At 34.9% G+C, this 26,573-nt stretch overlaps 1 protein-coding gene across 5 annotated transcripts in view; it reads right to left on the bottom strand.

The window, feature by feature from the left end:
- The window catches only part of STAG1 (stromal antigen 1), a 204,739-nt gene that overhangs the window by 2,232 nt on the left and 175,934 nt on the right, over positions 1 to 26,573 (bottom strand). For all 5 annotated transcript variants that reach the window (XM_039356367.1, XM_039356365.1, XM_039356366.1 and 2 more), the window contains 11 exons: positions 25,249 to 25,341; positions 22,602 to 22,776; positions 20,794 to 20,933; positions 18,724 to 18,825; positions 17,370 to 17,518; positions 16,172 to 16,300; positions 13,709 to 13,914; positions 12,355 to 12,526; positions 3,792 to 3,902; positions 452 to 566; positions 47 to 127 (listed from right to left, as the gene is read on the bottom strand). In XM_039356367.1, the coding sequence (XP_039212301.1) occupies positions 47 to 127; positions 452 to 566; positions 3,792 to 3,902; positions 12,355 to 12,526; positions 13,709 to 13,914; positions 16,172 to 16,300; positions 17,370 to 17,518; positions 18,724 to 18,825; positions 20,794 to 20,933; positions 22,602 to 22,776; positions 25,249 to 25,341 (1,473 nt within the window). The remainder of the gene's footprint in view (positions 1 to 46; positions 128 to 451; positions 567 to 3,791; positions 3,903 to 12,354; positions 12,527 to 13,708; positions 13,915 to 16,171; positions 16,301 to 17,369; positions 17,519 to 18,723; positions 18,826 to 20,793; positions 20,934 to 22,601; positions 22,777 to 25,248; positions 25,342 to 26,573) is intronic.

Raw genomic sequence — 26,573 nt, 5'->3', positions numbered from 1 at the left:
AGAAAATTATTCATTAAATTATAAATAATATTGTTCAAGAACTTACTGAATCATCTTCAATGATAGCTGCAGAATCAAAAAAATCTGGCCTCAATTCAGCTCGTTCTCTTCGGTTCCTTGAAGGAGGCTGTAAAGAAAGTCTTTCTCAGTACCAATCTTTTATACAGATTATTTTAAACTAAAAAAGATGAAAGAAGTTACAAGAATTCAAACCATGATTTATTATAAACTTTAGAGATTCCAAGGCTGAAGTAACAATATGAAAAATATCTATCTATATATTGGTTGACAGGCCCATACTGAAAAATAATTATTTTAACAATTATTTCTCACCCACTTCCCTTTATAGCAGGATACCTAGGAACTACTGTTTATATTGCTTAAATGTTGTTTAGTTTTATTGGTAGCCACATTTTAACAAAAAAAATATTGTAATGATAAAATTACTGACCAAATCAATAACCATGGTATCTTCGAATTCTTCATTCATATCCTCTAGCTGATTTCGGGAAGACATCATTACATCTTCAAAGATAGGCTCAGCATCATCCTCCATGAGACCCCGCCTTGTTGGGAGACAGGAGAAGTACAAAAATATCAGTAATAAAGTTGAATAATAAAGTCTGACATACCCGTCTGTGTTCATTTACTCATGCAAAGGGAAATTCCTTTCTTTCCTTCCTTTTATGATAATTTTCAAATCTGCTATAGAAGGATTTTAATTCCTTGAAAAAGATCGAGCGTGGGAAGATGTATAGGAGAAGAATAGAAAACTCACTCATCAGCCATATTTATTTTGCTGAGAAACTCCTGAACATAATACTTCTGAATACTTTTAAATATATGAGTAGATATTGACTGAAGAAAGCAGATGATTTGTGCCTGTCACATTCTCAGCCCAATCCATTCACACAATTGTTGAATAGGTGGGAGCTTTATATACAGCCTTGAGCACAAAATAAATGCTTGTTCTTAAAAATTCTCATATGTATTCAGGGTGTTTTTTCGTTAAAAGTAGGACTATACAAAATATTCTGAATATGTACTATTCTGCAAAAAGAAGAACTGGTTTTGGATGACTCATGCTTGATCATAATACATGTTTAATAATTACTTCAAATATTTTCAGCAACTGCAAACAGAATTTTCTTTACCATTAATACAAAATATTGAGATAAATCTGATTAAAACAGGTTTTATGGACCTGATACTTTAGCGCATGGGTGTCAAACTCGATCACGTCACGTGATATATTGTGACATATTGCAATGTTTTTTGCTTTTGCAGAGCCAGGGTGGGTGGGGCCTGTGTGTGATGAATCTGGCCCATGGGCTGCCAGTTTAACACACCTGCTTTAGCAGCTTCTAAAATAACTATCATGTTATTCAATATCAGAATCCAAACCTACTTATTTCTGTTAAAAGCTAAAGGGAAATTTAAAGCATCTGTAATCAATATAGAAGAATTTTGGAATCAATAGCTGAAAATTCTGGTTCTTTTCAACCAGTGAATTTAAGTTTTTAAGAATGCTAAATTCATGTTCTGTGATTTAATACTGAAATTAATCCATCAAGACATTGTTTTTTGTATCTATTGGAAACATCTAGAATTATTTTTAAAGGATGGACTAATGATGCAGTGTTAGCACTGCAAGAAATTTGAGATCATTGTAACTCAATTTTATTGTGATCATCTTGTTCCTTACACCCTTTTTGACTAATGTTATACAATATATTGACAGAATTATTGAGAAAACTAGTTTCTAAGGACATGTATATTGTATTGAATTATATACCGAGTACTTGAACTTTAACATGTTCAGAATAAAAATTACTTTTCCATACTCTAACAATAGCAAAAAAATAATCCTTACAAGATTGGAAAATACTGTAATTCCAGATATAAAGGAATGGATTTTAGAGCTGTGTGCTTTAGAAAAGTATATATTTGGTTAATGAAAAAATGTCTCATTAATTTTCTGTTTTGGAAGAAATTCTGAACAAATTTGTCCACAGCGAAAGCTTATTTTAAAGACTTACAATATCAGATGAATTTGAGATAAAGTTGTGGTTACAGCTTTTTTTGTTCTTTATATATACTTATTGAGTAAAATTCTTTTGTTTTTGTGTATGATAAATTATCTTTTTATTTTGCATTTTTATGTATATCTGAAAATGAATTTGCTTTTTGTTTTTTTTAAAAAAACACATATTCCAGATGTTTTATTCTACACATAATCTGGAATATTGTTATTTTAGACATGTTTTGAATATTCCATTCCACTTTAGTAGCTAGGATTAGAAATTGTCTCTTGTGAATGGGATAATATTTTTAAAATTATCCTGCCAGTGTTAGTGTAGCAGAAGGAACTAATCACATAGCAACAATAGGAGTGATCTGAGGAGAGTTTTGGAACCAAGCAATAGGCTCTTTAAAGAACACATAACGGAGAGAAGGAGCCATTCTTTGCAAAAGATGTTAGAAAAGGATTTATTGGAGAAACAGTTATGGAGAAGAAATTGCTGAGAGGAACCACTGGATTTTATACTAGACTATAGTAGTAGTGACTAACTAAAAGAACTTGGCTGCGTACTGGAGGGCCTATCTGACTCTGAGGCAGCCTTGGTAGCCTCAATCCCATTTTATTTGTTCTTTATGTTCATTTCAGTTTGATAATAATTTAATTAGCGAGACAGAGACAAGGATTCTCTCATCTCTCCCATCCCCTTGTTTTTAAAATCAGTCCCCTTTTTGACCCCTAAAAAACTACAAATCCCCGTTATCAAATAAAACCTACTTGCTTAGCTAAAACTAATTATTAATTCATTCATTCAAGCAGTTTCAAAAGTGTATTATGGTGGCACTAAAGGTTACCTATAGATACAAATACATTAAACAGAACCTTTCTTTTTCTGCTTACTTTTAAGCTCCCTACTCCTGCATTGCCCAGCTAAAAGCTAGGTAAGCACATTATCAAAACTATATTCCCCACATAAATGGCAGCATTTGCTAGTCACGGGAAAGATTTTAGTACTTTGCTTTCTCCTCTTGAGGCAAAAGTGGTGCCATCAGCTGGCACTGTGAAGAATGAATTAACAAAGTGCCCAATGCTTGGCAAGTGGATGAGATACTCTATTCTCTTCCAGAATGGCCTCTTACTGTGGAGGAAATAATGGACCAAAAAAGTTGTGTGAAGAATAAAAAACCAACAAACAGCTCAACTTTCCTCACTTGCCCTTTAAATATAATATCTAAATTCCTAGAGAAATTACTTATTTAGCTTCATGATTTGAGATTTGAAATTTGAGTTACAAATTTCTAATAAAAGAATTGTTCAAATTCTTGAAGCCATAAAGGCTTATTCTTAATCCCGCTTTTCTCACATTCAAAACACTTAAGGGATGTTTTATTTTTTTTTTGGGGGGGAGGTCCTGTTCTGAACTCAGAACACATTTCCCATTATATGCACATCCTAACTTAAAAAATCTATTTTCATTGCAATTTAAGCACTTGATTTGATATTTTAAAATTTTGTTTTAAATAAATATTTTATATTATAAATACTTTGTATTTTTATATTTTAAACTATATATTTACAAATATTTAAATATTTGTAATCACACAAAATGCAGAAATTTCATAATTTTGGCTAGAGGGCTCCAGCATCACAGTATTATAGAAAATCCAAAATATATATGGTTACACACAGTAAAATTAAAGTAACTTTTATCCACTAATTGTTAAAATAATTACACACCTAAATGTATTCCTGGTTCCTATTGAATACTTACACTGTATGTCTCACACCACTTCTTCCTTTCATGTAGCTCATTCCCGTCCTATCCTTTCGACTTAAATCTTCTAATTTCTGCTGACCCAACCAAGATATTTGCATCTGAGGACTTAAGAATGAATTTAGAAGATCATAATATGAATATTTAACATTATTTTTAATGTTACTTCTCAATGAAAAACTATTCAATTGTTTTAGAGTAGGATCAGGGATCTTATACTTAAATTCTTACTCTTGTAACTCACGGAATAATGTTGACATCTGTTAAACTAAACAAATCACTATGATTGTTTTAATTATTTGAGAGAAAGCAGGGAGAAGAACCACATGTAAGTGCTCATATGAGATAACAGGGCTGGATATAGTAATGTAATGAGCTAAATGTAAATACTGACATCTGCTAATTTTTATCACCACTAAATATTAAGCAAGCCTGAATTTGTCAACTTAGAATTGGTTACTTTATAGTGTTTTGAAAGATACATCTGTGAACATACAGATATACAGAATTGCACCTGTGCAATATCTTTTTTGGGAAATTCTAGAGTTTAAGGAACTGTTTTGGCAGGATGTCTGCTGCCATGCAATATACATAAAGACATGGTTTACTCCTCATGTCTTTGACCACCAAAATGATTCCACAAATAAGAAATCACATGATTGGGGGGGAGGGGGGTTTGAAGGCGGCAGTTCATAAGTGACCATTCCAAGGTAGGAATTAGAGATGTGTAACCAATTCTTCTTCATAACAATCGCTGTGAATCATCTATACAAGTGAATAAAAAGTTTATTGCTTTGGAAGTGGATTCAGATTACGATAAAATAAAGAAAGTAAGGGATAATTGTATTATTTTTAGTGTGTATATCCCATTGATAACATTTAATAAACATCCTACTATGATCCAGGTTGCTGCTATAAAGATTTCCTGCAGATAATGTGATTAAGAATTGCAACCCAAATGGATATGTACCTCTTAATAGTACACCCCTGCATATTTTCAAATCAGAATGCACATGCTAGCTGGCAACATAAGACAATTGCATTTATTACCCAATTAGAGAATATTTGGAAGAAAACCAGTGTTTGTGAAGCCTCTCATACAATATAAATCGGTCCCTATCTTTAAAAGATATTTACGGTATGCAAGACCTGTTCCAAAATAATAAGTGAGTTAGGAAAGAGTATCAGAAGTATAAACTCATTCAAAAGAAATTATCATTGGTGAGAAGGATGGGTTAAGAGGAGTAATCTTGTCCCCTGAAATGTCAAATAGGGAAAACCAAATCTGACTGTTGCAAGTTCTCTCTCTTGGTTTCTTTTTGGAAGAAGGAATACAGTCTTCCAAATAAACAGGTGTGACTCAGTCTTTGGAATACAATCTTCCAAATAAACAGGTGTGACTCAAAATTGAGGGGCTTTTTAACTGGCACTAAGAGTACTAAAATGAGCTCTATAAAAGCACTGGATCTCCAAATGCTTAACTGTAGGATGCAGAAAAACAGAAAAGCTTTAACTGGTGCATGAAAACTAGCACTATTCTCGAGTCCTGATAATGATGAATTAAGATTTTTTTAATTCTTATGGAGATGAGGAATGAAAAATCATATGAATCCCATATGAGGAAGCACAGCAAATAAGAACTGTTTCCATGTTTAATTATAAGCGTTCTGTGTGGATGGCTTCCTGATCACAACCAACATTTGTTCTATTTTATCCCAATGCCATTAGATTTTCCTGGCAGGCAGGTTGAATGTGGTGAGAACTGGATAACAAAAATTGCCTTTGGCTCTGATAAGAGATTGTGAATAATTGGGAGATGCTGGTAATGATGTTGGGACAGACCTACTATGGAAGTAAACCAGGATAGGCATGGCCACTGTGAAGAATGAGGATATGTGCTCCAATCAGTTTTGACCACTATATAACTAGGAGAAAAAAATGAAAGCATTTTAGAATAGCTTGCCTTTCCACTTGTACAGAAATACTGTACATTTGGTAGAGAATGTATACTATAAACAACTCTACCGCAGTACTTCATGCAAAGGTGATTATGCTTAAAGTAAAACCATAAACTATGGGCTGGCACTATGAGATAACCTCTTCAACTGCAATTCATAGGATACTGAAAAAGAACAGCTGAGAACAACTGCAAGAATATTTGTTGGCAAAAGAGATGGAAGGGTACTAAGAAAATGTAGTACTGGAGGCATTATTTTCAAATCCTGAATATGTGATTTTGTCTCATTTTTAAAAATCAAATTACAGATATTTTGTTTGAAAGTAGTTGCTACTGTCCTGATCATAAACCTGTTCTTAAATATACACTGATTTAAGACTATTAGCAACTTCAAATAGATGTGATTATTTACTTTATAGGGATCCACAATGGACTCAATGAAGGCATTTGATGGAAGGGCAACACAAGGGGATGGCATTATAAAGATCATACTAGGATCACTTTAGAATATATCTAATGAATGAGGCTGTATGGAATGTCTGGCTGAATAGCAGGGAACATTTCGATGAATTTAATAATAATAATAATAATAATAATAATAATAATAATAATAATAATAATAATAATAATAATAAAATAGTAATAATAATATTTTTATTATTATTATGTTGCAAGAAGATTGCACAGACCAACTACCAGCAGCGGCATGCCAAAGTAGCAACAATGGTGCATTGGAAGATCTGCAAAAAATATCATTTGCCTCTAAGAAAAAACTGGTGGGATCATAAAATAGAGAAAGTCATAGAAAATGATAAAATTAAACTGCTCTGGGACTTCAGAATTCAAACAGACAAGCACCTGCAACTTAACACCCCAGACTTAACAACTGTCGATAAGAAAGTCAAAAAAGTCTGGATAGTGGACGTGGCAGTGCCTGGAGACAGCAGAATAGAAAAGAAAGAACTGGAGAAGATAACAAAATAGAAAGACCTACAAATAGAAAGACTGTGGCAAAAGCAAGCAAGGGTAGTACCAATAGTCATAGGCGCCTTGGGTGCAATCCCAAAACAACTGGAGCACCACTTGAACACCATTGGCATTGACAAATTTGCTATTAGTCAATTGCAAAAGGCGGCCTTACTAGGAACTGCTTCCATCCTGCGGCGATATCTGTAATACCATCAAACATCCACATCTGCCTATCCCAGGTCCTTGGTAAGGACTCGATAGGTAGACAAAATGCCAAATCCAGTCTGAACATACATAATAATAATAATAATAATAATAATAATAATAATAATAATAATAAGCAAGGGTAGTACCAATAGTAATAGGCGCCATAGCAGAATAGAAGAGAAAGAACTGGAGAAGATAACAAAATACAAAGACCTACAAATAGAAATAGAAAGACTGGCAAAAGCAAGCAAGGGTAGTACCAATAGTAATAGGCTCCTTGGGTGCAATCCCAAAACAACTGGAGCACCACTTGAACACCATTGGCATTGACAAATTCGCTATTAGTCAATTGCAAAAGGCGGCCTTATTAGGAACTGCTTCCATCCTGCGACGATACCTGTAATACCATCAAACATCCACATCTGCCTATCCCAGGTCCTGGGTAAGGACTCGATAGGTAGACAAAATGCCAAATCCAGTCTGAACATCTGGCTGACTGTGCGATGATCCACAATAATAATAATAATAATAATAATAATAATAATAATAATAATAACAACAACAACACAATCCCAAAACAACTGGAGCACCACTTGAACACCATTGGCATTGACAAATTCGCTATTAGTCAATTGCAAAAGGCGGCCTTACTAGGAACTGCTTCCATCCTGCGACGATATCTGTAATACCATCAAACATCCACATCTGCCTATCCCAGGTCCTGGGTAAGGACTCGATAGGTAGACAAAATGCCAAATCCAGTCTGAACATCTGGCTGACTGTGCGATGATCCATAATAATAATAATAAGCTGGGAGAGGTTAATATCAAGAGAGGAATATTTCAAGGAGATTCATTACCACCATTACTATTTGTCATTGCACTGTTTCCTCTGTCAACAATACTGAATAACTCAGGACATGGCTATCAAACATCAAAAACATCTGCAAGACTATCCCACCTCCTTTACATGGATGATCTGAAGCTGTATGGAAAAACATCATCTGAAATAGAATCGCTGCTCAACACTGTCCGTATATATAGCCAAGATATTGTAATGGAGTTTGGCTTGGACAAATGTGCCACACTTACTATCAAACAAGGAAAAATAGTGAAAACTGAAGGAATCAAGATGCCCCACGAAAATAACATTAAGAGTCTGGATGAGGAAGAGTACTACAAATACTTGGGTATCCTTCAAGCTGACAACATCAAGCACACTGAAGTCAAGAAAAAGATTAGAGGTGAATACATCAAGAGAGTGAAGAAGATCTTAAAGTCCAAACTCAATGGAGGAAATACCATAAAGGCAATCAACACCTGGGCAATCCCAGTCATTAGGTACACAGCTGGAATAGTGGACTGGACTCAAGCAGAACTAAAAGCAATGGATAGGCAGACCAGAAAAATAATGACAATGAATCATGCCCTTCATCCACGCAGTGACATTGATAGACTTTATCTACCAAGGCAAATAGGTGGGCGTGGAATGCTACAAGTACATCAGATGGTTGAAGAAGAAAAAATGGCTTTGGAAGAATATCTGAAGAACAATGATGAAGATGCACTGAAATTAGTATATCAGGAAGGCTTACTAACTACTGGAGAGACCAAACTGGCCTACAAGAAAGACCAAATGAAGAACAGAATAGAGGCATGGGAAGACAAAGCACTACATGGCCAATACATGAAAAAAATAGCTGGGAAAGCAGATAATAATAAAACCTGGCAATGGCTAAGAGCAGGAAAATTGAAGAAAGAGACCGAGGGACTAATTCTGGCTGCACAAGACCAAGCCTTAAGGACAAATACATACAAAGTCAAAATTGAGAAGACAGCAACAGACAGTAAGTGCCGCCTATGCAAAGAAGCTGAAGAAACAGTGGACCACTTGGTAAGCTGTTGCAAGAAGATTGCACAGACTGATTACAAGCAGCGGCATGACAAAGTAGCAACAATGGTGCATTGGAAGATCTGCAAAAAATATCATTTGCCTGTAAGCAAAAACTGGTGGGATCATAAAATAGAGAAAGTCATAGAAAATGATAAAATTAAACTGCTCTGGGACTTCAGAATTCAAACAGACAAGCACCTGCAACATAACACCCCAGACTTAACAATTGTCGATAAGAAAGACAAAAAAGTCTGGATAGTGGACGTGGCAGTGCCTGGAGACAGCAGAATAGAAGAGAAAGAACTGGAGAAGATAACAAAATACAAAGACCTACAAATAGAAATAGAAAGACTGTGTCAAAAGCAAGCAAGGGTAGTACCAATAGTAATAGGCTCCTTGGGTGCAATCCCAAAACAACTGGAGCACCACTTGAACACCATTGGCATTGACAAATTCGCTATTAGTCAATTGCAAAAGGCGTCCTTATTAGGAACTGCTTCCATCCTGCGACGATACCTGTAATACCATCAAACATCCACATCTTCCTATCCCAGGTCCTGGGTAAGGACTCGATAGGTAGACAAAATGCCAAATCCAGTCTGAACATCTGGCTGACTGTGTGATGATCAATAATAATAATAATAATGAGAAAGTCATAGAAAATGATAAAATTAAACTGCTCTGGGACTTCAGAATTCAAACAGACAAGCACCTGAAACTTAACACCCCAGACTTAATAATTGTTGATAAGAAAGACAAAAAAGTCTGGATAGTGGACGTGGCAGTGCCTGGAGACACAGAATAGACGAGAAAGAACTGGAGAAGATAACAAAATACAAAGACCTACAAATAGAAATAGAAAGACTGTGGCAAAAGCAAGCAAGGCTAGTACCAATAGTAATAGGCTCCTTGGGTGCAATCCCAAAACAACTGGAGCACCACTTGAACACCATTGGCATTGACAAATTCGCTATTAGTCAATTGCAAAAGGCGGCCTTACTAGGAACTGCTTCCATCCTGAGACGATATCTGTAATACCATCAAACATCCACATCTGCCTATCCCAGGTCCTGGGTAAGGACTCGATAGGTAGACAAAATGCCAAATCCAGTCTCAACATCTGGCTGATTGTGCGATGATCCATAATAATAATAAAGTTGGAAGGGACCGTGGAGGTCATCTGGTCCAATCCCCTGCTTGGGCAGGAAACTCTATAACATTTCAGACAAATGGCCGTCCATTGTCTTCTTAAAAACTTCCAGTGTTGGAGCATTCACCACTTCTGGTGGCAGGTTGTTCTACTGGTTAATTGTTCTAACTGTCAGGAAGTTTCTCCTTAGTTCTAGGTTGCTTCTCTCCTTGATTATCTTCCATCCATTGCTTCTTGTCCTGCCTTCAGGTGCCTTAGAAAATAGCTTCACTCCCTCTTCTTTGTGGCAGCCCCTGAGATATTGGAACACTTGTCCTTCTCTTCATTAAACTAGACATATCCAATTCCAGCAGCCATTCCTTATATGCTTTAGCCTCCAGTCCCTTAATCATCTTTGTTGCTCTTCTCTGTACTCTTTCTAGAATGTCAACATCTTTTTTACATTGTGGTGACCAAAACTAGATGCAGTATTCCAAGTGTGGCCTTACCAAGGCATTGTAAAGTGGTATTAATACTTCACGTGATTTTGATTCTATCCCTCTGTTAATGCAGCCTAGCACTGTGTTGGCCTTTTTGGCAGCTGCAGCACACTGCTGGCTCATATTTAAGTGATTGTTCACTAGGACTCCGAGGTCCCTCTCACAGTTACTACTATTGAGCAAGGTACCCCCTATACTATACCTGTATATTTGGTTTTTCTTGCCTAAATGTAGAACCTTACTTATTTAATGAGGTAGTTATGATCCAGGAATTCCTAGGGATATGGACACGTATCGGGACACAATCCCAGGACAGTCAGTTTCCAAAGCAATGTCATATTATAAGGTGATGTTGGCTATGGGTTGGATGGCTACCTGGCTGGGCCTCTGAGTGATTCTCAACTGGAAAGGTTCATTTATGGATGCATTGACTGGTAATACTATAATCCCTGAGTAAGACGCCACATTCTGGAATAAGCAGGATTCCAGAATTATGTTCACTAAATATTCTGCTTGTAAAGATACAAATCTGCCTATATAGCAGTGGTTTAAACTTTTGTACTCTATGCAGAGTACAATCAGGGTTTTCATTAAACAAATCCTCAATCTCAAACGAAAGAGCTTCAATCCATGCACTAGCCTCTTAAGTCATGGAACTACATGACTCCAAAGAGTTATGGCTACTTACATCTTCTTCACTCTGACTTTCATGTTTGTGTGTATTAATTTGTTGCTTGGCCACTGGAGGCCTAAGGCAAAAATATATAAACAATTTCTCTGCTATCATCTAACAACTAGAAAAAAAGTAATGGATCAATTTTTCCCTGGGAAAGTGCTGGTACTCAGTCAATTACAATTAGTTTTTATCTGTGCAATATGTCAATCTCATTATCCCCATTCTATTTCCTTATTTACAGACACTAACTGTGAGATTTTCTTGGGATTTTGCTAGCTCCATAATATTAGAATTTGGTACCAGATGGGGGACCAAATATTTATACTGATCCTTAACATGATAAAAAGTTTCAATGACACAGAGATAGTTCATTAAACCTTAGCCAACTTAAAAGTGCAGGCATGATAAGCATATAAAGCAAGATCCTGCAGTTCCCAATAGCCATGCATATTAGCTAGTTGAATTCCTATCTTCATTTATTAGAGAAGTTGTAAAGGAACCTTTTGAAACAAACTTTGAGATGTCAGATTCATAATCCCTCTCACTGAGGAATTTCTAGGAATTGATATCTGTAGCTAGGTGAGAAATAACCTTATGGGAGCAGGGAATGTAAGATAGCTGTGAGCATGTATGAAAAAACATGTCTTTGATTCATCTTTAGAATACATTCTAGAATACAGGTGATATATGGAAGAGGTATGATCTTATCCCTCCTCTGTTGGGTGGGAGACTAAAGTAGTGGAGAAACTATGATATTGCTTAGTTGTTGTTGTTCAGTTATTAAGTTGTGTCCAACTCTTCAGATCTCAACCTCACAGACTATAGCAAGCCAGAGTCCCCTATCCCTCACTGTCTCCTGGAGTTGATTACAATGGAAAGAAAGGTTGTTTCTTTTCTTTTAGTGATCTTAAAGGTGGCAGTAGGTAGCTAGAAGAGGATGCTTTCAAGTATGGGTGTCTCTGGAAAATGAAGTGATATCTAATTGCTTCAGAGGATCTCATTAATCTAAGTCATATGCTCTAGTTTTATATTTTAAAACAGCAGTCCCCAACCTTTGTAGTCTACAGCTCGGGAGTTGGGGACCCGTTTTAAAACATTCTGAACTTCACAGAATGAATTTGCATAATTACACTTTACTAAACATAAGATATTTTTGCTGGAATCATAATTTCAGCAGTACTTTAACATTAATTTCCTATTATTGCAAAAAATATTTCACAGGTACATACTTGTTTAAAAAATCTTGTTCAGATCCAGGTTCTGGCTCATGCTCTGGTATTTGCTCCCCAATTTGTCGAGTATTTTCTCTCAACACTGTTGATGTGAGCTGAGGTGTCTGTAGAGCACCTGGGGTCTGGATGCTGTCATTTCTATTCAGCCAAGAGCCTTCAAGATTCTCATCTGATATGTAACCATAAATTATTAAAGTAAAATATACATATCAACCTTAATTTATTATTGCTTAATTAATAAAGCAACTAATGAAATGCAATCCCAACAGGAAAAATGCTTAACAATAATCTGTTTGAAGGCTTATTAAATATAATGCAGCAAATAATACAATATACTGCACACATACATATACAATGCATTTAGAATGTATTCAGACCCACTTCACTTTTGTCAATTTTGTTATGCTGCAGCCTGATTCTACAGAGATAGGTTTGGTTACATGAGTTGAAGGGATGAAGATCAAACTGGGAAATCCAAGCATTCCAGACATATTTGGATAGAATTTATAAAATACTCAAAGAGAAAGAAGTGAAAAGTTTTAAGAACAGAATATATGAGTCTGTGTATGCATGCGGTAAAAACAAAGGTGGTTTTCAAGGCTAGAAAAGAATGAAGAATAAACGTTACTGGTTGTAAATTATTTGTACTTAGATTTCCTTTTCATTTCCAATTTTATTTTATTTTTTACTTCTTACTCCTTTTCCATATTCTGTATTACACAGTTTATGCTGAAAGGCAATATCCTAAGGTATCTTCTGCATAATTTAAGTGCAAAAGACTCATAAGATCACAAACCTGCCTATAGTCCTTAGTGACTATTACAAGCTAGAATGGCACTGAAAAAAATGAATTGTGACACATTTACAACCGTTGCAGCATTTCATGGTCATATGATGAAAATTCAAATGCTTGGTAACTGGTTCATATTTATGATGGTTGAAGTGTCTCAGGGTTAAGAGATCACCTTTTGTGACCTTCTAACAAGCAAAGTCAATGGGGAAGCCATATTCACTTTACAACCGTATTACTAGCTAACAACTGCAATGATTCACTTAACAACTGTATCAAGGAAAGTCATAAAATGGGGCAAAACTCATTTAACAACTGTCTCATTTAGCAACGGAAATCAATCGTGGCCATAAGTCAAGGATTACCTCTATTGCTTTGTTTATTTCTGTCTCAGGAAAGCATTAATTAAATAATATTTCACTCTGTTGTTAAGAAATAGTGGTTCAAAAAGAGATATTAGCTTAATTTCCAGAAACCATTTGAACCAAATAATGTCATGAGTAAGTTATATTTTTATTTAACATTCTGACTACAATACATAATTTTTAAAGCCACATTTACCTTCAACTCTTTTCTTATGAAGTGGAGGTCGACCTTTCTTATTTCGAACAGAAGAAGTTTTGCTACTGCTGCTTCCACTATTCACAGACATCCTATCGTCCTCTCCACCTGTCACTAATGAATTTCTGTAGGAAATCAATGGAAGCCATACATCTTCCCTCCTTTCCATCATCTGTTCTGTTAGGAACTTTTCCAAATATGAGTGACTGGGTTGGAGAAGAGGAAGAGAGAACAGTATAAACAAATGACGAAAATAGCTATCTATAGCTGCAATGTAACTTCTGTTTTAAATAGTTATTAGTTCCTTGCATTAGGATTATTTATAAACTATATTTCTGATTTAAGAGTTAGATCTGCCCTGATTTTCTAGAGGACTAGCAATATAACTCAATTATTTGTAGATAAAAATATATTCATCAGACACTACATATATGGCATTTATTTTCAGAGTTAATACAACAGCAGCTTAGCCAAACATAATAAAAATTATGATTGACTGAATAAAAATATTAAATAATCTAAATGATCAAGGAATATGAAATTAAATGGACATGTATGTATTAAAAGATGTATTCCAGAAGAACATTCTAAATTCTTCAGAACACGATTGCAAATGACTCTATTTCAAGACCACAGAAGTGAAAACTCAGGTTTTTTTTTTTTTAAAAAAAAAATCCTCCAGGTCTTTTTTTAAACTCATTAAATTAAAACAGGGTAAATGTATGAGAAAACAACTTCACACATATTGCACTGTATGCTCTCATAGCATAAAGTGACTTTAGATCAGTAAATAGTGGTACGATATAAAATGGAATATCACATATATTTCAATTTTTTTCTGGGAGGGGAGGGAATGAAAAATAAATTGCAGAAAATTTACATTTGTAGTCAGACTAACATGAACAATGCTCTAGAAAGTACATTTTGCCACTCAGCAGTCAGAGAATGACTTTATTCACTCTTTCTTTTCCCACATGTCTGAAGAAATTATAACAACAGGCAATGTATAACAAGCATAATTATTTCCTTCTAATAATTATTGTTTTATATGTCTCTAGATTTATTTATTTATTATATTTATATGGCTGCCCATCTCACAAAAGCATGAGTCTGGGCAGAGTACAATAGTTTTATTGAATGCTACAGGCTTGACATACCAAAGCTATATGTGAAAATCCTTTTTTTGTTTTTTTAAAAAAATACATTTTCTGTCTAAGCAGCTATAAATGATTTTGTTTTCTTCATAAGCTTTTATTTTTGTAGCAACTATTTTTAACATAAAATATATAGTACATAGACTATATTATACACAAAATTCATAATGTAAAATTTGATCTAGAAGGACAGCCTTATGGAGGGGAAAAGATGGCAAGTTTTCCTTATGCTAATAACACCATGTCTTAAGTTCTTTAGCAACAGGCTTTTTTTCTTGCCAATAGATGTTTGTTGGAAAGAGGGCTTCTCTCAATGGTGGAGTGCTATCTCTTGAATGCCCTCTATGTTAAAATATTTATTGGCTCTGATGCAATAACTTCAGCACTAGAATAAATATTTTAAAATTTCCAAGACATGTTAAAAGTGTGTAGTTAGTTCTGATGGTTTTATGCTTTGTTTTGTTTGAACATGTTGCCAATTTTAAATGGACTATTTTATGCCTCCTCCATATTACTAAGAAGACTTAGGATGGACTAAATAAAATATTATACACTTCAAGAAACAGATTGGCTTTCTCAGTCTGGTCAAAGAAATTAAGTAAAATAACATGGATTCAAAACAAAAGTTTGAAGGAAGGCTGAAGTCTAGTCATATAATACAATCTTTCCCCACTTTCCCTCAACCCAACTCTACAGAGCACGGGTGTCAAACTTGATCGTGTCACGTGACATATCATGATGTATTGCAACGGTTTTTTGCCTTTGCCGAGCTGGGGTGGGCGTGGCCTGTGTGTGAAGCATACAACCCAGGGGCCGCCAGTTTGACACCCCTGCTATAGAGCTTAAAATTCTTTTCTTCCTCTACATTGAGAATGTGATTATTGCAGTTGGAAAGAGATACTGCTGAAGGAAGCAGTCCTACCCATAAATTAACTCAATTTGATTCTACTTCTTGTTACAAATATCTATCTATGCCTATCTCAGAAATGCTAACGTTTCCTGCCTGAATGTACACAGTAGACTACAATAAAGTCTACCTCCTCTCTAGTGGCAAAAGATATATAAATGTTCAGAGAAAGAAAACTGGAGGTTAGAATATGTTTAAACAAACCGTGAGATTTTGTTCTTAGAATATCAGAATTCTCTCAACTTAAAAGACAATCCTCGATGCCAACCATTTCTTAAATAAATTTATAAAAATTGTAATTAGATGTACAGTACAGTAATTAATTGTAATTAAACCAGACTTTTTACTTCACATATTACTTATCAATAAAGTTGACTACAAGTAGCAAAATGTGTTACTTACACAGTTTTCTTGTCCTGTCGTAATAATTTAGATGAAAATTCACTAAGTACTTCCAGGAAAGCAAGGTTAGGAGGTGGATATTCCTGTCCTTTTTGATTTTGATATTTAAATGCAAATTCTATGCCATCTCTGTAATAAGATATCCAAGAACTAAATAACTGTATCAAACTCTATACAAACTTGAAATAAAATACCAAATGCAGTGAAAACGAAAGGATAATTCAATGCATCACTATCCATACTCAATGTAACATCTTTAAGTTGGTTAGGAGAGTTTTAAAATCTGAATGTTAAGATTTTATGAAAAATTATGGATTTATCAGCAAACAAACAAAATATTGTCTTCAATATTAGGAACATGGTATGACCACAGATTTACAATCCTAGATTAAGCATCTGTACTAAGTTTCGTTTGATAAACTGGTTTTCCATAGATATAAATAGACAGACTGTTTATCTTTTTTTGTAATCATGATTAAATCATGTTTAAATATCGGAGGAAAATTATTTTCATTAAAGGTAGTACATATTTTCATTGTATCCTCTTCCTGTTTTTGGTTGTTTTCTTTATTAATTTTTTTACGTTTCTTTTTATATATTAAAAAAAATTAAAGCATTTATTACTTACATTAGAGGTCATACACATAATGATAAATAATATGCAGTGATTTCTATTTATGAATAATTTCTTCAAATTGTTTAGAACAAATGTAATACAATATAGAATGCTGTTTAGAAAATGTGACTAATATTTAAACAGTCAACTTCTAAAACTATTTATTACAAAAGCCTAATTATTCTCTTAAGCACCAATGCAACTCTCCCTCCCTCTCTTTCTCTCTCTTACACACACATTCAATATAACAACATTTATTTATTTATTTACGAGACTTATATACCGCTTTAAGTACAAGCACTCTCTAAGCGGTGTACACCAGTAAGCAATGTATATATATTTACATTGCCCCCAACAATCTGGATCCTCATTTTACCTACCCCGGAAGGATGGAAGACTGAGTCAACCTTGAGCCGGTGAGATTTGAACCGCTGACCTGCTGAACACAGTCAGCTAAAGTGGCCTGCAGTACTGCACTCTAACTGCTGCGCCACCTCGGCTCTCATATAGTGCTACTGGGCATAGTTATACCCTATTTTAAAAAAGGCATTATTTGACTTCAACACATTCCTTGCAACTCACTTGTGCAACGTGGCTACAGCTTCTCTTGTCTTTATCTGGTCCAGACCAAAGGTAAGAGCAAAACGTCGGGCCAGCTCCTTAATACCACTGACATGGGCAGATGTCCTGTCCAAGTTAGGACCTTGCTCTTGAACAAGCTCATTGAACAGCTGCAGAAAGAACTGAAGGTTCAAATCTTTACAGATATAGTGGCACATTCTATATCAATATTTAGGGCCTACAGCTGTGGTTTCCAACATAACTTAGAAAAGAAACAAATGAATAATGTAAATTGTCTGATAAACTTACTATATATATATATATATATATATATATATATATATATATATATATATATATATATATATATATATATATATATACCTTTTCATATAGAGATTAATATGCAAGGCAGACCATTATAATGTTTGATTGTGTTAGCTAATCAAAGCAAAAACTGTGATTTTTAATTTCTCTTAATTTGGAGACTTTCAGGTATTCTCTCAACATCTTTTGTAAAATATGGACATACATTTCAGTAAATGTTTATTAAGAAGACTTGGATTGTCTTTGTTTTGTTAAAGGAGTTTCTCCCCCTTTTTTCTCTGATTCAATTATATACTAACAAATAAAAGTTACAGAAGTATCTCCTCCTTGTCTTTCTCCTCTATGCGAAAGCGCAGTAATAACTCTACTTGAAATATCATCTTTTTTCTCAATATTCTTTTCAACTTTAAAAAAGAAAAAAATGGGGCATCTTTATCTAAGCTTCCAATGCAACAAGTTTTTAACTCATAATGCTGACCCAAGTACTGTATAATAAATTACTGAAATTTGATACTAAATATGCATGCTGAAGATAATAGAATGGAGCACACTGTTTTTCTATTTTAACTGTATTGTATGAATTGTACAGCCTTTTTGTTCAGATATATTTTGTCAAAATATAAACTAAACTATGATTAATTAAATTAATGTATTCTGAATGAGCAGAATGAAATGGTTAAGATGCTGGGCTAGTATCAGAGATTCAGGTTATAGTTTAGTTTTAGGCAATACTGCTCCAGTCACTCTTAGTCCAGCCTACCTCATAGGATGGTTGTTATAGAGAAAAATAGGAGAATGTTGCCTTGAGCTCCAATAAGGAAGGGGGTGCTATAAATTAACAAATAAAATAATTTTGTAATGTAGTCCTGAACTGATCATAGATGACAATTTTAACTGTTCATTTATTCTAATCAGAAATTCTGTAATAGTTTGTAAATATTCCTATTAATCTCTATCCTATGGCCACATGATAGCAACAGAACATTCAAGTATATGAAGAAAGCATAAAAGACACATTTAAAGAATTAATGGGGGCTAAAAAATTTACCTGTTGTAAACTGAGAATGAGAGTTTTTGCACACTGAATTTTGTCAATTTGTCTTGTTTTACTCAATGTCTCCTTAATGATATCGCCATAGTCATTGTAGTACTAAAAGCAAGAAAAGCACACATTTTAATTAACAATGCATTTAATTTTTATTGACTATCTTTTTCTTAGTCAACCTTTGATGTGGGGTTTTAGATTGTTTTCTCTAATAAACTATCCATCCTACACTAGAATTAATTAATAAATGCTAATTTCAAATAGTGTTAAGCTGAATAGTTTTATACTGCCAACCGAATTTCTCTTTGTACATAAGGGGAAGATTTTGTGTGTAGAAAAACCACTATTTCATTATATTTCCATGCAAAGATCCAACTCAGAGATAACTCTCAAGATAACTGCCCTGCAGAAATAGTATGGTGGAATTCTAGTGTCAAAAAATAATGATCATTAACATAAAGAAATAAACCCAGTTACACCGAGTAGTAAAGGCCCAGGTTTGAAACCACCTTTGGCACAAAGCCAGCTAGGCAACTTTGGACCATTATTCTTTTTCAACCATAAGAAGAAGGCAGTGGCAAATCACTTCTGATGATCTTGCTGGAAATGGATTTGTTTAGGCAGTTGCCAGGAGTAAGGATTGACTCCAGGGCACAAAAACAAGATACATAAATTAACATTTTTCATTTGTAATGTTACAAAAATATTCAATTGTAAATATTTTGTACACAGTAAGAACATTTAATAGAAAGAACATTATTCACTGGGAAAAGGTTAAAATTATAAACTTGTATTTATTATGGGAGTTTTGCTTTGGAAACTTTCCAATGATTCCTCTATATTTAGTGCAGCCTTGAATACTTTATCTTAGTTTGTTCTAGAGCAGGGCTTTTCAACCTTTTCACCCAATGTACCACTTTCGGGATGTGGCAACATCCGAGTACCATCAGTCACCTAGCAAGGTGTCAAAAACCAGATGACCAAAAAAAAAAAAAAAAAAAAAAAAAAAAAAAAAAAAAAAAAACCAGGAAAAAAGTGATAAAGTACAGGTAGTCCTCGACTTACAACAGTTCGCTTAGTGACTGTTCGAAGTTACAATGGCACTGAAAAAAGTGCTCCCCCAAGCCACAATCGAGCAAGACGCCTGCCCACCCGGTGGTGCTCTTCCTCCTGTCCGAGGTTTGCATTGTTGTGAGCATTTCTGTTGAGGATTGGCAACGGGGGTGGGGGGGTTGTTTGGTTTTTATTCCCCCTATCTGCTGGGTGGTTGCAGCAGATTGTGGTCACATCACATGACCCTGGGACACTGTGATCATAATAAATATGAATCAGTTGCCAAGCATCTGAATGTAAATCACAAGACCCTGGAGATGCTGCAACATTCCAACTGATTGGCACTTCTTCTGGGCTCAGCAGAAGTGCCAGGATCAGTGCTGCTTTCCAACTGATTGGTGCTTCTTCAGGACTCAGCAGAAGCACCAGGATCAGCGCCGAGCTACAGCTGGAACCTGGTGCTGATCCTGGTGCTTCCACTGAGCCCTCACAGCCCCGAAGAAGCATCGATCAGCTGGAAAGCGGCACTGATCCTGGGGCTTCCGCTGAACCCTGACAGCCCTGCAGCTCCAGCCATCTCTCGCTCAGGCTTGTGAGGTGCTGCCACCGGTTCAGCTCATTCCCCTCCCCCGCTACTTTTCTAGGATGGTCGCGTACCACCTGCCAGGTACCAATGTACCACAGGTGGTACCCGTACCACTGGTTGAAAAGCCCTGTTCTAGAGCATGGGTGTCAAACTCGATCATGTCATGTGACGTATTGTGACATATCACGATGTTTTTTGCCTTTGTGGAGCTGGGGTAAGCATGGCCTGCGCACAACACATCTGGCCTGCGGGCTGCCAGTTTGACACTCCTGTTCTAGCGGATCTCTTCAACTCCAGGAGACTTAAGTAAATTGAGGGTCATTTAAATAATGTATGCCTGACTTTTCACCAAAATGAAGTTAGCCTTAGAAGTATCTCATACATCTTGGCAAATCTGATTTATTAGGAAAAAGTAACATAGCACAGAATCATACCTTCATGTAATGCTTGAAGATATCGGCTGCTGCATGCATATCTACAATATCATAAATTATAAGTTTGCTAAAGGCAGCCAAAAGATTCCTTCTCTTGTGTAAAGCTTCAATTTTATTAGCTTCATCTTCTTCATCTCCTTCTAAACAATAAATGAAATAAAATACTGTTGCTTTTTAATGTCATTATTTCTCATTTACCTAATCGATACTGCTAATATTGTATATTCTTGCTTTGACAAAATATGCAGAACTGTCTGATATTTTTAGAGTTAATTCAGATGATGGGGGGGGGGGGGAAGGAGAAAGATAGGACTGCTCGGGAAGAGAACGGAAGAGAACCTTTGCCCTTTCACCTGATAGGAGAATGTGATATATGACAGCAAATTTAGGGAGGGAACATGCTGATAAATTAATTGCTCAGGGGAAGAGAATTTAGTTCTTAACATCCCTTTGGTGTTCCGGCATGTTGTAACATAAATAAAAGACTTTTTAGGAAAACAATGCCTGGAAGTTCTTTGAAGTGTTTCATTAGTCAGAACCTGACAGATACATTCTACAGCAGGCATGTCAAACTCGCGACGTTGTGTGACGTCGCACGACGTATCGGAGCTTTTTTGCCATTGCTGGCAATGGGGTGGGCACGGCAATGGGGTGGGCCGGCAGCTTGACACCCCTATTCTACAGTTTTCTAAAATATGACAGGATAGCTATTGTGATAGTTGCTAACTAGCAACAAGAGAAACTTGCTAAAAAAATACCGTACTGCAATGTTCCTGGCCAAGATTTGATCGGCAGAAGTCTTTCTAATTTTTTTTTCTGATTTTTTTAATTATTATTTTAGACCAAGAAAACAAAACACAACAAACATTACACACATACGCACGTAATATATCTTTTGTTAACAGCAGTTTGTAACAGTACTTTTCTATTCTTTATATTTCCCCCCTCTTTCTTCTTTGAAATATTTGTCCTTATTGCCCCATTGTTTCTTATTTACATTTTCCTTCTTTCATATTGCAGAATTCTTTCTAGATATTCAATTATATTTAGTCTCCCTGCCTCTTTCCCTCCTGAAACTGCCAAATAGCCTCCCATAGTTACTAGCAATACTTAGGTTCCACAGCATGTTAGGGAGGGAGAAGAGAGATGTTACCATCTCTTCTAAACATTTCTTTCAAAAATCCTATGAATTTAACTTTAATTCTGTTACTGTTTCTCTTTTGTGCATGAGATAGTATCATTTGAAGAGATCAACTTATTATAGGTATTTGTATTATAGTTGGTCACACAGTCAGCCAGATGTTTGGCATTTTTATCTACCTATCAAGTCTTCTTCCTAAGGACCTGGGTTAGACAAATGTTGCTTAAAGGTGTTAAAGGTATAGTCAAAGGACTGTAGGCTGTTCCAAGAAAAGCTGCCTTCTGCAATTGTTGGTGATTTTGTCAAGTGGTACTCCAGCTGTTTAGGATTGCATCCAAAGTGCCTATTACTACTGGTATTATCTTTGCTTTCTTTTACCATAGTGGGTCTATTTTTATTTGCAGGTTTTTTGCATTTTGTGATTTTCTCTAGTTCTTTCTTTTATTCTGCTTGTCTGTCTGTCTGTCTGTCTATCTATCTATCTCCATAAAATGTCCAGAAGCAGATTAAAAAAAACCTTAAATATTGCTGCAAATAAATACAGAAAAATTACAGCCTACAAACTTAATAATTAGCTGAGAAATTTCAATTTATTAAAAAAGCTGGGTGGGTTTTCCTAACCATTTGGGACTATTTATAAGTACACATCAAAATAACTAATACATGCCCATGCTCTGGTTCTCATCATCCTGGTCAATGAAGACATGATCCATTACAAAGCTAAGGAGTTCAGTCTGGAGACATGAATCTGGATTAAACACCAAAGGTTGAAGACCCTCTCTGCCTCCACTCATCAGCTGATGGCTAAAAATCATCAAGAGATCACAGAGCAGCATAAAAGCCTGAAATATAGGAAAAAATTAATCAATTATCTTACAGATGTAAAAAAAGGCTCAGGTATATAAGATTCTAATATAAAGCTATATGTATTTAAGTTTTTACAACTTGAGAATTATGGATAATTTGTAATAGGTTGTGCATAGTTAAACTCTACTTTGTTAGGTGCAAACAGCTGGCTGGTGAAGCTGGGTGTCAGGAGATCCGGAATACTGTAGCACTTTCAAATGGCCTCTGGTATGTCAGAGAGGTAGAGCCATTTGTTGGTTCAGAGGAGGTGAGAGCTGGTTTGATTTATCAATTGGAAGCTGCTGCTTTTGTCTGGAGTAGCAGAAGCTTTGGTGAGGCAGCCTTGTTAAGTGGCTTTTTGGCTGTTTGATGATGACCACAAATCTGCTTCTCATCTGCTGAGGATTCTTTTGCATTACAACAGCAGGAGTAGCAGCAACAGGAACAGCAATTCTGGCCTGTTTCTCCTAGGCAGCAATTATAGTAATGATAGTGAGAAGTGGCCTGAGACTGCACTTCTGGATTGTAGCAAGATTGCATATAAGCTGGATGAGGTTTTACCTGGTTTTTGGAAAGCTGTTGTGACGATATGTGGGAAATAGCCTTGCAAGAACAAAGGAGAATTTGCAGCCTCAGAAATATTCTGATAAGAGGCAGTTTATAATCCACAGGTCAGGGGAAAACATGGGACATGTTACAGAAGAGACCTTCCCTAGTTTTCCAGAAAGTGGAAGGGAGAAATACTTTCAGTCTTGGAAGATCAATGTTAATGCTTCAAGGTAATTAGGACAAGAAGCACAACCAGAAGAGTTAGTACTATTTTTACCTTTATCATAACTCGAAAACCTTAGTGATGCCTTAATCACTAGACCAAACTGGGTTTTGCAAAACTGAATTGAATATTACAACAAAATATTTCTTCCCTCCTCTCTAAAAATCTGTGGTTGGAATGGCAGTTGAGGTCCCCAGGCTTATGGAACTAGTAGACTTCAATCTGCATGGGCACAGATTTGGAGCCGATTTGGGAGTTCATGGCTCACAAATTATCTCTAGCCTGACTCATAGGCTACCTATATTGTAATTATTATAGTTCTTAATCTCATGTTAAGATTTATACTAAAATGATTATTGCTGTCTAAATATTATTTGAATTTTAACAATGATTTGTTCAATGATCATATAATGTACTAAATTATTTAAAACTATTTAATGAAATATAGAAAAAAATAACCAAATCCTATGAGGCTTGTAAATCTATATATGCATACTGTGTTTTATTTTTAGATCTTTTTTGCTCATGTTTCTTTTTTCTCAAAAATGCTTAATAAAAACATAATTTTAAAAAATAGAGATACTGATGGTGCAATTGTTAAAGGATCATGACCTGTATGTTACAACCTGCAGTAATATTTCCAGTAATAATTCTTGAAGTAGTCTGGACCCAAGTTAAAAATAGTAAAAGATAAATTACTGAATTCAATTACATTGTAGTCAGCTTCTTGGGATTCCTCTTCCTTTCTCAGAGAGGTCACTGGGACCAAGAAATGTCTAGGAAAAGCAGCAAGTCTATTTGCTTTTTCATACTTTTTATACTGTCATCCAATGACAACAACAACAAAAAAGACATGCAGTATATTCTGGAAATGAATCTGTATCTTTTTAAATAGCTCATTTCTATCTTAGCTTGTAATTGTAATAAAGATGAAATACAAAAACAAAAGCATTTGCATCTTTTCTTCCTCATAATCTTTTCTCCATGTCTTTTCAAATAGATACCTTAGGGAATTATTCTAACCAGTGTGGCAGTACACATACAATAGTATTTCAAAACTAGTTTATTATTATCAATGAAAAACACTTTTATAAGGAAAACACTTCAGCAAATATACTTGTAAGGATAGATTTATAAAAAATATAAGCAAAGTTTTAAAAAGTATGATGAGCAAATTACTTTATCAGAAATTTTTAAAATCACAAATCTCATTCAGCAAAGTATATACACAAACATTATATTCTATACTCAAAAGAGTGCTTATGGAAATTAAGGGGAAAGGAAATATCTTTACCCTGCAATCAGAAAGACATATAGCATTAGTGGTTATTAACAAAAGTTTCAATTAAATTTTTGTTTGCATGTTTATTAGTAATAGAAACCAAAAGTAAAAGATAGGAAAACTAATACGAAAACATAATTAAAATGAACTCTGGAACTCTATTGACTTCCATTATCTAGCCAGATCTCAATTTTAATTCAGAATGAAAGCATATTAATTGTGTGGCTAATTACATATAGCCTTCATAGAAGGTTCCCAGAATAGATAAAATTAAATTAGAAGAAATATTAAAAGTTTACAAATTATTCAAGTTAATTAAGAAGGCTTAGTATTTAATTTTTGTAGGTAATAGGATATACAACAGTTTGTAATATACTGTCGTCATGTTTTATGTGTTTAAGTGATTTCTGTTACCTGCTCTTTTACTGGAGTGTTGACATTTGACAGACACTGTTGGCAGACAGCCAGAAATGATTTGACTGTTTTCCTTAATACCAATAAATCTTCCTAGAGGAAACATATAAAACAATTGTCTTATTTTTAGTATCAGTCAACATTTTCAGGAATAAAATATTCAGAATAGAGAGAAGAAAAAAGGTACTGTGTAATAATAGCTGCAGATGGCACCTCTAAATTAGCTCACAATATCACAATTTAAATAATAAAATCCAAGAATAAAATAGACCTGCAGTAAGAAGATTTGGAAAATGATGGCAGTTACTGCAGTACATAGTTTTAAAGTTATGTCTCAGTGGTTAACAAGGGAATATTTAAGAGATTTTTTCTATTATGAAATGATAATACCAAGAGAAAGATAATATCAGGAAGAAATAAAGTAGAAACATATACCTAAACAATAATATACTACTAATATAAATCACAATAAATCACATTCATATAATTGATAACTATTTATCAAAATATACATAAAATGTCTATTCTTATAGGATATAAAAGAAATACTATGCCCAGAAAGAAATGTATTATGCCCATTTTTAATTAGAAAAATAATTTCAAAACTAGAAACATTAAATATTTCTGAATCAAGACTATGATATCTGGTTAACAGTACTTTTCCAACCTCTTAATATAACTCCCTTGGCGAATCTACATACCCAATATAAACAACATTCCTCAAAAACACTCATTAACAACTTTAACTTGAAGAGTGTACCCATATATCTATCAATGTATCTTACAATATAATTCCAAAATGAAACCAAAGCCAGACATGACCATATCATATTATTCAATGTACAGGTAGCCCTTGACCAATGACTATTCATTTAGCAACTGTTCAAAGTTAAGATGGTGCTGAAAAAATGGACTTATGACTGATCCCCAAAGTTATGGTCATTGCAGTGCCAATACAGTCATGTAATCAAAACTTGGGACACTTGGCAGACCGCCTACACTGCTCTTTCTTGTGCCCTACCAGAAATATTAAACAGAAAAAAAGTAAACATACAAGGAGCCCACAAATTACAGCCATTCATTTATTGACTGGTTGAAGTTACAACAGCATTGAAAAAAAGTGATTTATAACCAGTCTTCACACTTACAGTCATTGTAATGACCCTCCAATCACAAGATCTAAGTGATTGGAAACTGGCTCTCATTTACAATAGTTACAAAGTCCTAGGGCAGGGCTTTTCAACCAGTGGTATGGGTATCACCTGTGGTACATTGGCACCTGGCAGGTGGTACGCGACCATCCTAGAAAAGTAGCGAGGGAGACG

The sequence above is a fragment of the Crotalus tigris genome, unplaced genomic scaffold, assembly GCF_016545835.1.
Source record: "Crotalus tigris isolate CLP2741 ecotype Arizona unplaced genomic scaffold, ASM1654583v1 scf7180000018824.943158, whole genome shotgun sequence".
In the NCBI taxonomy this organism is placed as follows: Eukaryota; Metazoa; Chordata; class Lepidosauria; order Squamata; family Viperidae; genus Crotalus; species Crotalus tigris.
Note: the sequence above shows the minus strand (reverse complement) of the source record. Positions and strands in the feature narration are given on the sequence as shown.